This window comes from Brassica napus, chromosome A4 (assembly GCF_020379485.1).
Source record: "Brassica napus cultivar Da-Ae chromosome A4, Da-Ae, whole genome shotgun sequence".
In the NCBI taxonomy this organism is placed as follows: Eukaryota; Viridiplantae; Streptophyta; class Magnoliopsida; order Brassicales; family Brassicaceae; genus Brassica; species Brassica napus.
The window spans coordinates 12773821-12788180 of record NC_063437.1 but is presented as its reverse complement, the minus strand read 5'-3'; the positions used below and the strand labels follow the sequence as shown (position 1 = coordinate 12788180).

At 33.3% G+C, this 14360-nt stretch overlaps 2 protein-coding genes across 2 annotated transcripts; one reads left to right on the top strand and one right to left on the bottom strand.

The window, feature by feature from the left end:
• Positions 1 to 163: 163 nt before the first annotated feature.
• Positions 164 to 1073, bottom strand: LOC106449807 (phytosulfokines 2). Its single transcript, XM_013891502.3, has 2 exons — positions 671 to 1073; positions 164 to 497 (listed from the first exon to the last, which is right to left on the bottom strand). The coding sequence occupies exons 1-2, from the start codon at positions 788 to 790 to the stop codon at positions 360 to 362; spliced, it is 258 nt and encodes an 85-aa protein (XP_013746956.1). The 5' UTR covers positions 791 to 1073; the 3' UTR covers positions 164 to 359.
• A 2216-nt stretch (positions 1074 to 3289) lies between these two features.
• Positions 3290 to 6198, top strand: LOC106446452 (squalene epoxidase 3). The gene is made up of 7 exons (XM_013888187.3): positions 3290 to 3791; positions 4248 to 4359; positions 4433 to 4607; positions 4679 to 4847; positions 4924 to 5418; positions 5490 to 5768; positions 5854 to 6198. Exons 1-7 carry the CDS (start codon positions 3321 to 3323, stop codon positions 5956 to 5958), a joined length of 1806 nt encoding a protein of 601 aa, XP_013743641.2. The 5' UTR covers positions 3290 to 3320; the 3' UTR covers positions 5959 to 6198.
• Positions 6199 to 14360: the final 8162 nt, after the last annotated feature.

The following is a 14360-nucleotide window of genomic DNA, read 5'->3' as shown; positions in this document are numbered from 1 at the left end:
TTTCAAAACATCTAATAAATAATTCATAATTTTTGTCACGTTGGTTATGAATACATAATGTTTTTATACATTTTAATCTAATGGATTGTTGAAACTAACGGTAACATTTATTTTAGAAGAGGGCATCATTTTGCATTCTCCAATTAATCATACAAGCAACATGTTTGGATCAAAATAGTTTCATAAACCGACCTTTAAGTGTATATAGGCTTTGGCTAAATTTCGTAGGTAGAACTATATAACAATAGTCACAGCCATAACTTTCTTGATGATCTATTAGAAAAATATATGACACACAAATCACAAACGTGTATTAGCAATACTTTGTTAGATATAATTAAAGTACTATATGTGAAATATCAAAGATTCTTCTTCTGTTTCTGGGTATAGATGTAATCAACATGAGCAACCAAAGACCTCCTCATTAGGCAATCTTCGTCGTTAGCACCACAGTTCTCTTCTGCGAATTCATCCAGTTTTCCTTCTATGCTCTTTTCCTGAATCATACATTAGGACACATCAAACTACATGTACAAAAGTTTATATTTGATATCTTTAAAAAAATTCGCTAATATTACAAGCTCTGATATATACATTTTATTATGATTACTACATGCAAATATAATATATATATATATATGTGGAACTGGACTCATGGAATGTGACTAACCAGCGGGTCAGCCGTAACGATTGTGATAGAGGTCGAAAAGGTCGGGTCGGGACGGGCGGTGCACATCAGCGTGGAGCAAAGGAGGAGAGTTATCGTGAGAAGAGCAGAGAAGTTTGCCATTTTTATGATCTTTTCTTTGGTGAAGAAATATATGTAAAAGAGATGATTTGATGACGGGTTTGGTTTCTTTAAAACTTGACATTTATAGAAAAATTAGTCAACTCTATTTTTGTTTTTTTATCATTTAATTTTTTTTCCAAACCGAAATTAACGCACGTTGATAACCTCAATGTTTGTTTAATAAACGAAAAGAGAGAGTCTAATTATGGAGTTTTGGTTGACTCATTTGACCGCTAAGATTGAAAGTGGAAGAAGATAATATTTTTTTTCACACTTGCGCGTAGTGTTAGTGGTGGAATTGAACCAAACCCCATATAAGTAGAAGAAAAGAATATATAGTCGGCGTGTGTGAAACGTGGGATGGTAGAGTGATAATCATCCACTTATTAAAGGCATGTCTATCTATTTTCTTTTTAAAATACATTCACATTTGAATACGAACAATCTTACCACAAGCGATACGTCCCCCACCACACGTATGGTGAGTTGGTGATATCATCTCTATCGAAACGCACCAAACTCAAAAGCGTGTATTTGAACATTTAATACTATTGATAGCTTACGCGTGACTAATTATCATATATATCCAAACCACGTAAACATGATGGCTAGATTTAATATTGTTTTAGAATTACGGTTTAATTTCGGGAGAGTGATGATAAATTGATAATGTATGAATGAGAGTGAGATATGACTCATTTGCCCAATAAGATTGGGAATATGATAGTAATCAGGGGCGAAGCTAGGTTTTCTTTTAACTGGATGCAAAATAACTGATAAAAATAGTGCAAGAGGAATTAAACTCAGGTTCTTAGGAAACTATGGGTGCAACTTAAAACCTTAATATATACTATTTTTACAAATAAAGACTAATTCTTTAAAGAAGAATATCAAAAAGGGACGTAGTGCATAAACATTCTTGGCACTTACCATAAGCCGACACTTTCGTACACATAACTTCCAGATATTACCAAACCCCGGCATGAAAAGTGTCAAGAAAAAATTTCTTCAAAAAAAATAAGCCAACACTTGAATTTAGGTGTTAGGACAAACCTAAAGACCAACCCCAAAATACAAAATCCTAAATCAATATAAAACGCATCTCGGCCTATGTAGATTTAAAATATCCACAACCTCTCCTCTTTAATCCAATCCGAGGGGGCGGAGTATGTTGAAGAATGAGCATGATAGAACGTTTGAGAACACTGTACAACGAGTCAAGAAGTAGTGGTGGCACTGTGTTTGATTAAAATGTTTTACATCTTCCATACTCACAAGCAATACTTTTCTTTTACTAGTATATATTTTAGAAATGACCCTAAAACAGCGCATCTCTTTTGGTTTTGTTCTCGTGCAGTTGAGGTTTCCTCTGGTGTCAAAATTGAAAAAATATATTCAAATATTCTTAGTTAATTTTGTAAATATCATGTAATCTAGGAAGATCATACTTAACTCTAACTATCTATCCTATACATGTAACACTTTCAATGATGAATAAACCAAGCAAATCTTTTCACTAACTTTCATGGTATCAGAGCTTAATTCTTCTTCAATCTTCATTTTTTAACTTTTGTCATCTATCAAGTGTTTCTTCTCCAGTCTGTCACTATGGCAAACATTGAGAGAGCCATGGAAAAAATGTGATGGCCTAGTTAAGTTATGGATCTACGGCACTCTGGCTCAACCTATGTTCAAATCCTCCTTCAAGACCGATGGCACAACCATAGACATATGGCTACAAATAGAGAACCAATTCCGTAACAACAAGGAATCCCACGCCATTTAACTTGACAACAATATGTGAACGAAGGAGATAAGAGATCAGTCTGAGAATATGAAGGCACTAGTGAGTGACAAAACTCTCGTGATGTACATTCTAAATGGAAGCTCGCAAGCATCAAAAACCATTTCCTACATTTTAGGAAGCTCGCAACATGCTAGAGCTTAAGGAAATGCGTTTGAAGAAGCCTTTGAAAGGCTCGGCAAGGCACAACGAGACTGCCTCGTCATCTACTGCACTGGTCACAACTGTCCCTTATTCAAAAACTACTGACAATCATGAACGTCATCAAAGGAATAATCGAGGTAACAGAAGAGGAAATCAAGGAAGAGGACGCTACAAAAAATTTCACCAGTGATCACAGTTCACAAACTGGAACTTCTCACCACAATACTGGAATGGTCTTTACGGTAATCAGCATAGTTCTCTACCTCAATGGGTCATGTATCCGTGTGGAGGCCCAGGTCTATGGTCATTCTCTCCTCGTGGACAACACATGCAACAACATGAAACCAATATGGTTGACCACAACTATCAACCTACTCAAAAGCAGCATTTTTCTTTTCACTAGTATATATTTTAGAAAATGGGCTATAATACAAATGGTGTAGAATAAGGGCTTCAAGTTCCCATCACCCATGATGGGTTTTCTCATTAAGGCCCACACGAGAAAACAAAGAAACTTAACCTCAGCAAAATAAAAATCTGTTACAAGTCCAGCAAATAAATAATTCTGACTAAACAAAAACTATGAAACTGGCCGTTATCCAGAACCTTCCACGACTTGGATTAACAACAACCACCGCATCTCTTGGATCTCCCTTTCTCTCTCCTCGTCTCTCTCTCTCCACGCGTCGCCTCAGAAACACTTCCTTAACCACCGGAGCCGCCTTTCCTCGCCGCAAGAAAGACGGACACGAACGCGCTTCTCTGATCTCTGCAGGGACGGTGATAATGGCGCCGGCGATTGAATTCGATCAGTTCATTCTAGCTACGTTCTTCGCTTCTCTGTTCGCGTTAGTGCTTGTATTCGTCTTGCGCCGGAGTAGTCGTGATCGTAAAGACGATGCGAATTCGAATCGGAGCAAGATGAATCGCGGCCTCGTCGCCGTTTCTTCTCAGAACGATCCCGTATCTACGGAGGAGGATGATTCAGGCATCGATGTTATAATCGTCGGAGCTGGTGTTGCTGGTGCCGCTCTCGCTCATACTCTCGGCAAGGCAAGTCTTCTAGAATCAGCTTTTTTTTCAGATTCGTGTGATTCTCATTTTAGTTTCTATTTCTGGAAATTTTCTACAACACTTTTGCTTTTCGTGTAGACATTTAGGATTTAAATATATTTTTTTGGCAACAATGTAATTTAATTTTTATCTGATTTTTATGATAAATCACTAAGAATGATCATATGCTTGTTTCTTAGTCATTGCTCCAAATGTGTGTGCTTTGTGTATGTGTTTGATATGCCTTCCATTATTTATTAATTAATTTTTCCGAGTAATAATTTATATAGTTTGTATTGTAGTTTATCTCAGATCACAATATTGGTGTGATCTATAATAGATCCAGAACATTGGAGATATATACGTGTTTGTTTTTTTAGTCATTGCTCCAAATGTGAGTTCTTTTTTTTTGTGTGTGTGTGTTCAAGACGTAAGTTCCTTGTGTGTGGTTTACAGGAAGGACGAAGAGTGCACGTTATAGAAAGAGACTTGTCTGAGCAAGACAGGATCGTTGGTGAATTGCTTCAACCTGGTGGTTACTTGAAGTTAATCGAGCTCGGCCTTGAAGGTAAATCAATTTGGTATATATATATATACTTGGACTGAAGTTTGGTATAAAAGTTGATAGTTTCATTGTGTAGATTGTGTGAAGGAGATAGATGCTCAACGAGTTCTTGGTTATGCTCTCTTTAAAGACGGGAAGCACACTAAGCTTTCTTACCCCTTGGAAGCGTTTGATTCGGATGTCTCCGGGAGAAGCTTCCACAATGGGAGATTTGTGCAGAGAATGCGAGACAAAGCCGCTACTCTTTCAAAGTAATCATTTTTTTTATTTTGTTATTTAAATGCGATTCTGCTTATTCTAATGCTTTTGTTTGTGGTTTCAGTGTACGATTGGAGCAAGGAACAGTTACGTCTCTTCTTGAAGAGAACGGGACGGTGAAAGGGGTTCAGTACAAGACCAAAGAGGGCAACGAGCGTAGCTTATATGCTCCTCTCACAGTTGTATGTGATGGTTGTTTCTCCAACTTGCGTCGCTCTCTCTGCAAACCTAACGTCCTCCTCTCTTCTCTCTCTGGTGGATTAGTCTTTTTTTCTAACGTGGAACTTACTGAGATTGATATCGAATCAGGTGGATGTACCCTCTACTTTCGTGGGTCTTGTCTTGGAGAATTGTGAACTCCCATTTGCAAATCACGGGCATGTTGTTCTCGCTGACCCATCACCCATCTTATTATACCCCATCAGCAGTTCAGAAGTTCGTTGCTTAGTTGATGTGCCTGGTCAAAAACTTCCTCCCATTGCAAACGGTGAAATGGCAAAGTATCTGAAAACACAGGTTGCACCTCAAATACCACCTGAGGTTCGTGAAGCCTTCATTGCCGCGGTTGAAAAGGGTAACATCAGAACCATGCCGAACCGAAGCATGCCAGCTGATCCGGTTCCTACCCCTGGAGCACTTCTTCTAGGCGATTCATTCAACATGCGACATCCTTTAACCGGTGGTGGGATGACAGTGGCATTGGCGGATATAGTTGTACTCCGTGATCTTCTGAGACCAATCCACAGCCTTAAAGACAAAGAAGCACTGTCTAAGTACATAGAATCATTCTACACGTTGCGAAAAGTAAGCACCTTTAGATAAAAGTGAATGGTTTCCCATGTGTTGATTCAAGTTTTAATGTGGCCCTTCTGCAGCCTGTAGCTTCCACCATTAATACATTGGCCGGTGCGTTGTACAAGGTGTTTTTAGCATCTTCAGACGAAGCGAGAACAGAAATGCGCGAAGCTTGCTTTGATTATCTTAGCCTTGGAGGTGTTTGCTCATCTGGTCCAGTTGCATTGCTCTCTGGTTTGAACCCTCGTCCTTTGAGTTTAGTTCTCCACTTCTTCGCTGTGGCGATCTATGCCGTTGGTCGTTTGATGCTACCATTTCCTTCCATTAAAAGCTTCTGGCTTGGTGCTAGGGTCATCTCGGTAACTAATTCTTCCCTTCTTCCTCCGAAATAGAGTTACTTCAACTGTACACTAACATCTGCTTTGTTTATGTCTACTTGCGCAGAGTGCTTCAGGCATCATCTTTCCGATAATTAAAGCAGAGGGAGTTAGGCAAATGTTCTTCCCTCGTAGCATTGCTGCCTTATATCGCACTCCGCCCCTTCAATGATTCATCTCATTGCATGATCAAAGCTATTCAGGCAGATGCTATTACTTTTAGTTTTATATCTTTGTTGATTAATGATAATCATTGTGGATGTTTAGACAAGACGGCTCTGGAACAAAGTGTAACATAGCTCCTTAGGTATATATTGATTAAGAGAAAAGATTTTTGTAAGTGCATCAATGTAAAAAGAAAAACAAAGTAAGCTTGAGTCTGTTGTGTGTGTTTTTATTATCTTAAACATCATTTTGGGTTTGTAGCGAAAGCATAAATAATTGGCGGGATAATCAGTCTCATCATGTATCTCCTGCGATAGAGTCAGAGAGCTGCGGTGTATAAAGACCCTTCTGAAGCTCATCGAGTATTTACAGATAGTGAGGCATCTTCTCATGAACTGTATTAAGAGGCAAGTCTCTCTGGTTTCATGAACTTCACTCGGAAAGCATATTCAGGGTTTATTTATATGGTTAACACATTTCTTCACAAATATGAGAGCGTTGATTTTTGGAGTAGCTGGTAGAACACAAGGAAGAACTCAGGAGGTCATGCAATATCTCACCAGCTTTTCCATGCCCCAGAAAAAAAAAATCTCGTCTTAACAAGATTTACCGTGTTAACAGTTTGATAAAGAAGCTTGATCTTTGGTCAAAAAATAAATAAAGAAGCTTGATCTATCTCTGTACAAACAAAGATCGATCTAGGGCTTTTTTCACCTCGGCTTTTCAAAAGGAAGGCTTGTTTCTTGCCCCACAAGAGATCTAGTAATTGGTACATAACTCAAATAATAAGTTCAAAGTAATATCTTAGTGGAACCATCTTGGCATCTATGGCTAATCTGAACTTGCGAAGTTACTGAGCTAAAGAGGAGGCTGGGACATGCATTAGGGTTAGAGGCCAAACCTTCTCCAATAGAAGTATCAAAGTAACTGAAATGAGAATGGTGCACCAAGCTATATAGATAGATTAGTAGACATTCTTGAACCTCGTATTGTGTTCAGTTTTTAAGAAATCTACTATTGTTACCTGACTTCCACTTTAGCTGCTACTTCTACACCACCGGTAATATAGTTTGATCACAATGTATCAACTTCCAGACTTGACTTGGTAAACATGGTGCTCTTGATACTCCATGTTACAATATCACCATTTCGTGTTTAGTTGCAATTACCTTTGTAATTAATATCGACAATATACTTTTTGCCCTTATATGTGAAGATCTGCATACATATGTAATGTATTTTTAATTTCGTGTAAACTATATGTTATTTCTAACTGATTCAAAGTTTTAAAATGTATTTTTTTGTCAAAACGTATGGATTCAAAACATTACTTTAATTTATTCCATAAATTTTAATTTCGTAAACCAAAATATAAAAATGTTGCAAAATAGTGCTATGTAAACACAAGAGCAATTAAACAATAACAGTCGGGAAATTTTCATAACTGTATTATATGTAGAGAATGTCTAGATTTGGCTAATAAGACAAAACCAATAAACTAAAATTATTGTGTTAAAAGTTCGCATAATAAATCAAATAAGAAGAGCTTTCAAAGCAAGGCTGGATATTTTTTGTTGGTAACTCTATAGTGAGAACTTGTATTTATTGCTATGTTTTTAGAATGTCATGTTTCGATAGAAGATCAATTTCAGAGCAACACTCCATGCTTCAGTGTTTTTTTTTTGTTGGTAAACTCCATGCTTCAGTGTTGTCTATATTCATTACATTCTTCATATTGACCCACATTTTGCATCTCTTTATGCAGACAAACTTAAGAGTATAAATCAATATTGAATATACCATATCATTTGTAACTGTAGATTTTACTTAAACATTGTTAGTCCTACTCGTTCGAGATATGTTTGTTATAGCGTCATTGTATTTGTATAACCGATCCGCAATTAACCAAATGAAACATTAGTTTAGGATCTTACAATTTTCTTATATTATTTTTTTAATTGTATTAAATTATTTATAGTTTTCAGAATCTCAAAACCGACCATGCATGTCTATATAGATTCGAGTGAAGTGTCTTTGTTCGAAAAATGGTCAAATGGTTCATCCAGTTTTGGCTTCTTTGAATTTTACAAGTTGTAAGACTTAGTTAAAGGAAATACATTATTTTCGCTGACTCCACGATGAGGAGACAATTTAGTTGTCAATCAATCGACCAAGTTTGCAAGTTGTTAACAACAAGAGTCCAAAGTAAGACATGTACATCAAAGCCTTGATAGTTGATACTACACTACATGTTAAACTTGTAAGAAATCTTATTTATGATTACACTATTGTTCATCATTAAGCTCAATATATAGTCATTATAGCTCTATAGATATTTTAACATTGACCTTTATAAGGTAGTTTTTTCTTGAAACAATATTACTATATCCAAATGACTGTAAGACAACCTCGTACGCGATTCTTTTATATTTCGGTTTTATTTGATTTTTTATTTGTTGTGTTTTGTTTTTCTGAATTTGGAAATGTTCAGATTTTTTTTCAGGAATGAAAAATAAACATACACAGATTCTAACGCGTTTCTCTCGGAATTTCTTTTTCAATATTGTTTTGGATAAAAGAAAATATTATTTATTTTTGTCTTTATTAGAGAGTAAGAGGAAGTCAAAAGGAAAGATTGGAGAAGGGTCCTACGTTATGGAAGAGGTGAGGCAAGCCTGGTCCATAGAGTATCGTCTCTATAGCTCCTAGGAAATTTGCGAGGACCGAAACAACTTGCACGTCATCTTAGTTGTCACTCATTTTCAATTTTCAGTGAATCACCATGTGTATTAAATTAGATAATTAACCAACTCATGGTGATTAAATAGTTTTTTTTTTTTGTAAAAGGGGATGGTGATTAAATAGTTGAAGAATAAAAAAATCAACTATCTTTGTAATTTTTTAACTTTGTAAAGCGAGTATTTTAAAAAAAAAATTGGAAAACTATTTGTAATTTTTAAAATTTATGTTAAAATTTAGAAAAATCAGACAGTCAAATACCTTTGATTTGAAAAGCGATAATTAATTTACATGTACATCACACATGGGTAAATATGTTCCTTTTAATTTATAGAAAAATGTTTGAACATCATATCTACTGAAACAAAAAAAGTATATCTGATTGTAATTATTAAATTGTATATAAGCCCCCAAAAAAATATGTTAACTAATGGGAAGCCTATGCTTTTGAGCACTCACTTGATGTTGTTACGCTTCAAATGTTACAAAGCTCATCAAAAGATATCATATCAAAATAAGGCATTTTCAAATATATATACAATTAGTGTGTGGATCCAGTTTGTCCGAGGAACCCGATAATCACCAATTCACCATTTAGTGGAACCATTAGTTTTTTTTCTTCCAGTGATTCAATACCTAGCATTAGTTAAAGGGTTTATCCCGTTTATTTATTGTAACAATATATTAATGTTACTAGTATTTTATATTAAATATTATTATTCATAAATTATAAATTCATATTATTATATTTCCATAAGTTTCTTTACTAAAATATATCTATAATATTATTTGAGAAGTGAATTTGCTTAATTGTCACATTATCCATGATTTTAGGACTGAGTCATTAGTTTTAATAAATAATTTTAATTAAACTATAATTAAAATATAATTCATTATTTATCTTATTACAAATTAATATTATAAAAATATATCAAAACAATAAATAGAAAACGTTTTTGAAAATAAAAAAAAATATGTTTTTATACTAAAAAATACTATTTAATATCTATATTAGAAGAAAATAGCATGTCTCTATTTTAAATGAAAAATAGAGAACGACTACAGCATATTTTTCCCTCTATTATAGCATTTAGAATTGAATATAAAAATAGATAACAAAAGTTCTTATCTTATACATTATATATTAATGTTTTATTTGTTAACTTGTTTGAGTGTGTATTCAGTTACTATGGAGATATTTCACAATATAATTATACAATTCAATGTTTTATTTACTTTGATTAATATAATATGTAAAGTTGGGTTAGGTTGAACATTTTTTTTGCTTTTGATTTATTTTGAGATTTTGTAGATTTTGGTAATTTTAATAATTTTGTTTAATAACATCACTTTGTATTAGCAGTTATATATATATATATATAATTTAAAAAATTTAAGATAATAACCTATTTTAAAATAATAAGATATTGACATTGTTATCGAAAATAATATTTTTAACTTAATAAAAGATAAAAATTAAAAGATTCATAAAAATATTATAAATTTAATGTTTGACTTCAAAATTTTAATCTTTAAGTTTAATTGTACATTTATCAATAAAATATCTATAAAAAAATATTATGCTCGCATGTGCTGGCAAAACACCTAGTTAATTATTATAATTGATAAATAATAAAATAATTGACTTCAAAAGTGGAGCACAGACGTCTTTCTGGTACGATGCATGGTTGCAGCTTGGAAGAATAATTGATATCACTGGCACTCGGGGTTGTATAGACCTGGGTATACCTATAACAGCTAGTGTTGAGTTTGCTGTTCAAAGGTATCGAAGTCGCAGGCATAGAGTTGCTAATAGGATTGATATTAAGAATGAGATTCTGAAACTGAGATTGCAGGGGCTGACTTCAGACAATGATATCAGGCTCTGGAAGGGAGTTGGCGACTTATTTAAGAAAAATTTCAACACTAAACAAACATGGCAGCTGACAAGAATGCAGTGGCCACGAGTTAATTGGTACAATGCTGTCTGGTTCCGAGGAGCCAATCCTAGATACTCTGTTCTCACATGGATAGCAATCCATGACCGCTTGGCCACAGGTGTAAGAGTCCAAAGATGGAGTCCGCAGTCGGATGCTTACTGCGTCTTATGTTCGGGCCATTTGGAAACACGAGAGCATTTGTTCTTCAGCTGTTCATATTCTAAGCAGATTTGGAGGGGATTAACGACTATACTGTTGGGGTTAAGATATACCGAGGACTGGAGCAGCATACTGGATCTTTTGGCTGACAGTGGAAGGAACAATACGGAATTGTTTCTTCTTCGATATGCCTTTCAATGCTCAATTCATACTATATGGAGAGAGAGGAATGGAAGGAAACATGGAGAAGCTCACCAATCCTCGGCTTCTCTGCTCAGATTCATTGATAAGAGAGTGAGGAATAGGATATCATCTCTGCGAATAGGAGGGAGCCGATACTTTACGAATGCACTAACAACCTGGTTTGCTACCCGGGGATAGTGACAGATTTAAAGCTTTATATTTTCATTAGAGTTTTTTAAACAAAAATCAAAACAAGTCACACATATTGTACAAAGGTCTTTTTTTATTTGAATAAATTTAACATTCCTAAAAAAAAAAAAACCACTATAGTTTTAGAAGGTATAGCGCTTAAACGCCGTTTAAGAAACCACATAAAACACTTTTTAGAATATTGATTTTCTTAAAGTATACAATTAAGGTTTACATATATACTTTATCATTTTTCATTTATTTATGTGGATTCTAGTAGACTTCGCTCCCACTTTGAACCACTTAACCATTGATCAACCCTACATTTATCAAGCATATACATTTTTAATTTTCGGGACTCATTGGCACAGACAATAGTAGAACTGGTATCGATCACCGGGAGAAGACTAATGTATATTGAATTGATCCTTGGCGCATAGAAATTATAGACCCAAAATAACTCATCCGCTTAAAATGGTAAAAGTGAATATAATTTAAATAAATAATTCAAAATAATTATTTTTGGTGTGACCTATAAAATACATAAATAGTTTGAGGGGACCTATAAATCGATAGGTATTACCAAATTTAAACACACCAAAAATATAAAGTTGATGACTGATGAAAACATATATAAACAATACTAAATAATATATATAATAATTATTATTATAAATGTATATTAACGATCAAAATAATATAGTTTTAACAACTAAAGTACCAACCGAAACACGCAGGTTTTAACAACACAAAATATAGTGTCTATAGATTTTTTAACAGGTAGACAAAAGTTGAAGAAGATATCTCCAAAACAGAATAATGTTGCCCCTCCAACACTTAACCTAACTTCAAGTCTTCAATAATTTGTCTCCAGAGAAAGTAAACTGCAATAATGCAAATTGGAAATTTTGATTATCACCTTTTTACAAAGAAAGTGGTAACGTACAATCATATATAATCTCCTTTTATCATATTGAGTAATTGTTTCTTATGATAAGAGAGTAGATAAAACGAAAGTAACAAAAAATAAACATAACTAATTTATACGACTAAATAGTTAAACATTCTACAAAATTCTATTTTGTAATTACTTTTGTCTCAATCACATTTTCTTGTCCAATGCGCAAATTTTATATATCTAAAACTGTACATGTTTTTGTGTTTGGTTAAAAAAAGTATTTTGAGAAACTGTACATGTGTTTTGATAAACTTATTGCATAATAGTATAGTAATATGATGTTTAGATCTATCAAGGATTTGCATAATAGTTTCGAATTTATTTCTAAAATATTCTAATTTTCCTAAAATACTTCACAGTTGATACCTTTTTTTTGTTCTACGCGTTTATTTTCTTTTTGTCTAAAGCTCAAATTTTTATTTACTTTAAATCACAACCTAGTAATAAAAAGTAAAATTATCTGCAGTTATTAAAGCCTATGGTAGAACGTTGTTTCATTAGTTGATACCACTAGAGACTGCTCTTAAAACATTTTTCAGCATACTACTCTTTAATAATTTTATTTTGATCAATAAACCATCATATGTTTTAGGAACATCTAAAAAAATCCGTTTAAACTTTTAAACTAAAAATTATATAATACTATGGTAACTGTGTATAGGTTTTCTTATCCAATATAACTAGTACTCGCGTCATGAATATGTGATACTTACAAAAATAAAATGTGCTTAACTATAGTGTATATGTAGGTCTAAGTGTTGTGGGTTATGATGAGATAATGAATCAGGGAGCGGCAAACTAAGGGCTGATTAATGGGTTTAGTAAGTAAGCTGTTGAGCAATAATCATCAGCGCTTCCTTTCTTTACTCTCCCCACATTAATTTTAATTTTGTTTTGACACTTTGGACGTAAATTAAAACAAATTATATTATACCAGTTTTAAATTTTCTTTCTCTCTCATTAAAATCCAATAAACTTATAATAAATATTAGACATTTTCAAATCAGTTATATTTGCATTTAAAATTAGTCACTATAACTAAATTTATTGTATGCTTCGACTAAGATGGAGAGAAGAACTATTTTGTGATCTGTATGTTTTAACTAAATTCGCTAACTTGGTTAAAGTAAATCGATATAGCTATCAGACAATGGACCATAAAAAATGAAACGAATATTTTGGATAAGTTCCTCGGTTTTACATTTATGTGACAAAAGCCCCTTAATTTAAAATGAAGTTAGAAAATCAAACTGAAAACACAACATGTAAATATTCCGAACCAAAGTAGTTTGATTTTGACCACTCTTATATTTTTTCATGTAAAAATACAAAATCTGAAATTTGGTAAACCGAAATTAATGGAGTACCTCTAAACCACACACATACGTACACATAATTACGATCGAATGTTTGAAGTCTATGAAAAATGTCAAAACGAAAAGGCATGTTCATGGGTCGACATGTGTTTCAAACTGCAAAACACGTAGTTAGTTGTGTAATTCGGCATCATAAGTTTGTTAGATTCGGGAAATACAATTGGAAAATGAGAACTGAACTATAACTTAATAAGATTTTGACAGCTCAAAGCTGAATTATTTATTGGTTCGGTCGTTGAAACTTTCTTTTTACGAACATTGCTTGCCTAAAAGAACACGCATATGGTACGTATTATGGTCAAAATGGTACGCCACTTTTATCGACCATATAACTACTAGTCGATACTTTAAATATATAGTAACATAGCTTCGTTCGAACCTTTGGGATTTTTTTTTTGAACTTTGAAACCTTTCTTGTTTTTTTTTCACATCTAATTTTACTTCTAAAAGAATAGAAAAAATACACCTAACAATAAAATAAAAGAATATGAATCTAAAACATTATCATCAAAACCAAAAATTACCTATGATAGGTAGTCTCTTGTGACAGTATTTACTACCTATATTCCACATATATTTTAATTAAATTTATGTTATGTCAATTTCTACTTATAATTTTGATTAAACAATAATAAAGGTTCTCAATTAAGGAATTTTGTTCAGCATATTCAAATAAAGATTAACTATGTTGTTTACCAAAAAAAACAAAAAATAGATTAACTATGTTTTATTCTGCTGCTATTCGTTTTCAATTATATATATATATGTATACCGTCAACAAAAAAAATTTATAATCCATAATATAAACTTTTGTGCCGCTATCTTACTATAATGTCATCGTATCTACTTATGTTGCCATCTCTTA

What these genes read in the sequence shown, in the direction of transcription:
- LOC106449807 (XM_013891502.3), bottom strand. Translation starts at nt 790, where the DNA reads ATGGCAAACTTCTCTGCTCTTCTCACGATAACTCTCCTCCTTTGCTCC. An exon ending in TCGTTACGGCTGACCCGCTG is followed by an intron (nt 498 to 670) that starts GTTAGTCACATT and finishes TGTATGATTCAG; the next exon opens with GAAAAGAGCATAGAAGGAAA.
- LOC106446452 (XM_013888187.3), top strand. Translation starts at nt 3,321, where the DNA reads ATGAAACTGGCCGTTATCCAGAACCTTCCACGACTTGGATTAACAACA. An exon ending in AATCGAGCTCGGCCTTGAAG is followed by an intron (nt 4,360 to 4,432) that starts GTAAATCAATTT and finishes TTCATTGTGTAG; the next exon opens with ATTGTGTGAAGGAGATAGAT. An exon ending in TTGGTGCTAGGGTCATCTCG is followed by an intron (nt 5,769 to 5,853) that starts GTAACTAATTCT and finishes CTACTTGCGCAG; the next exon opens with AGTGCTTCAGGCATCATCTT.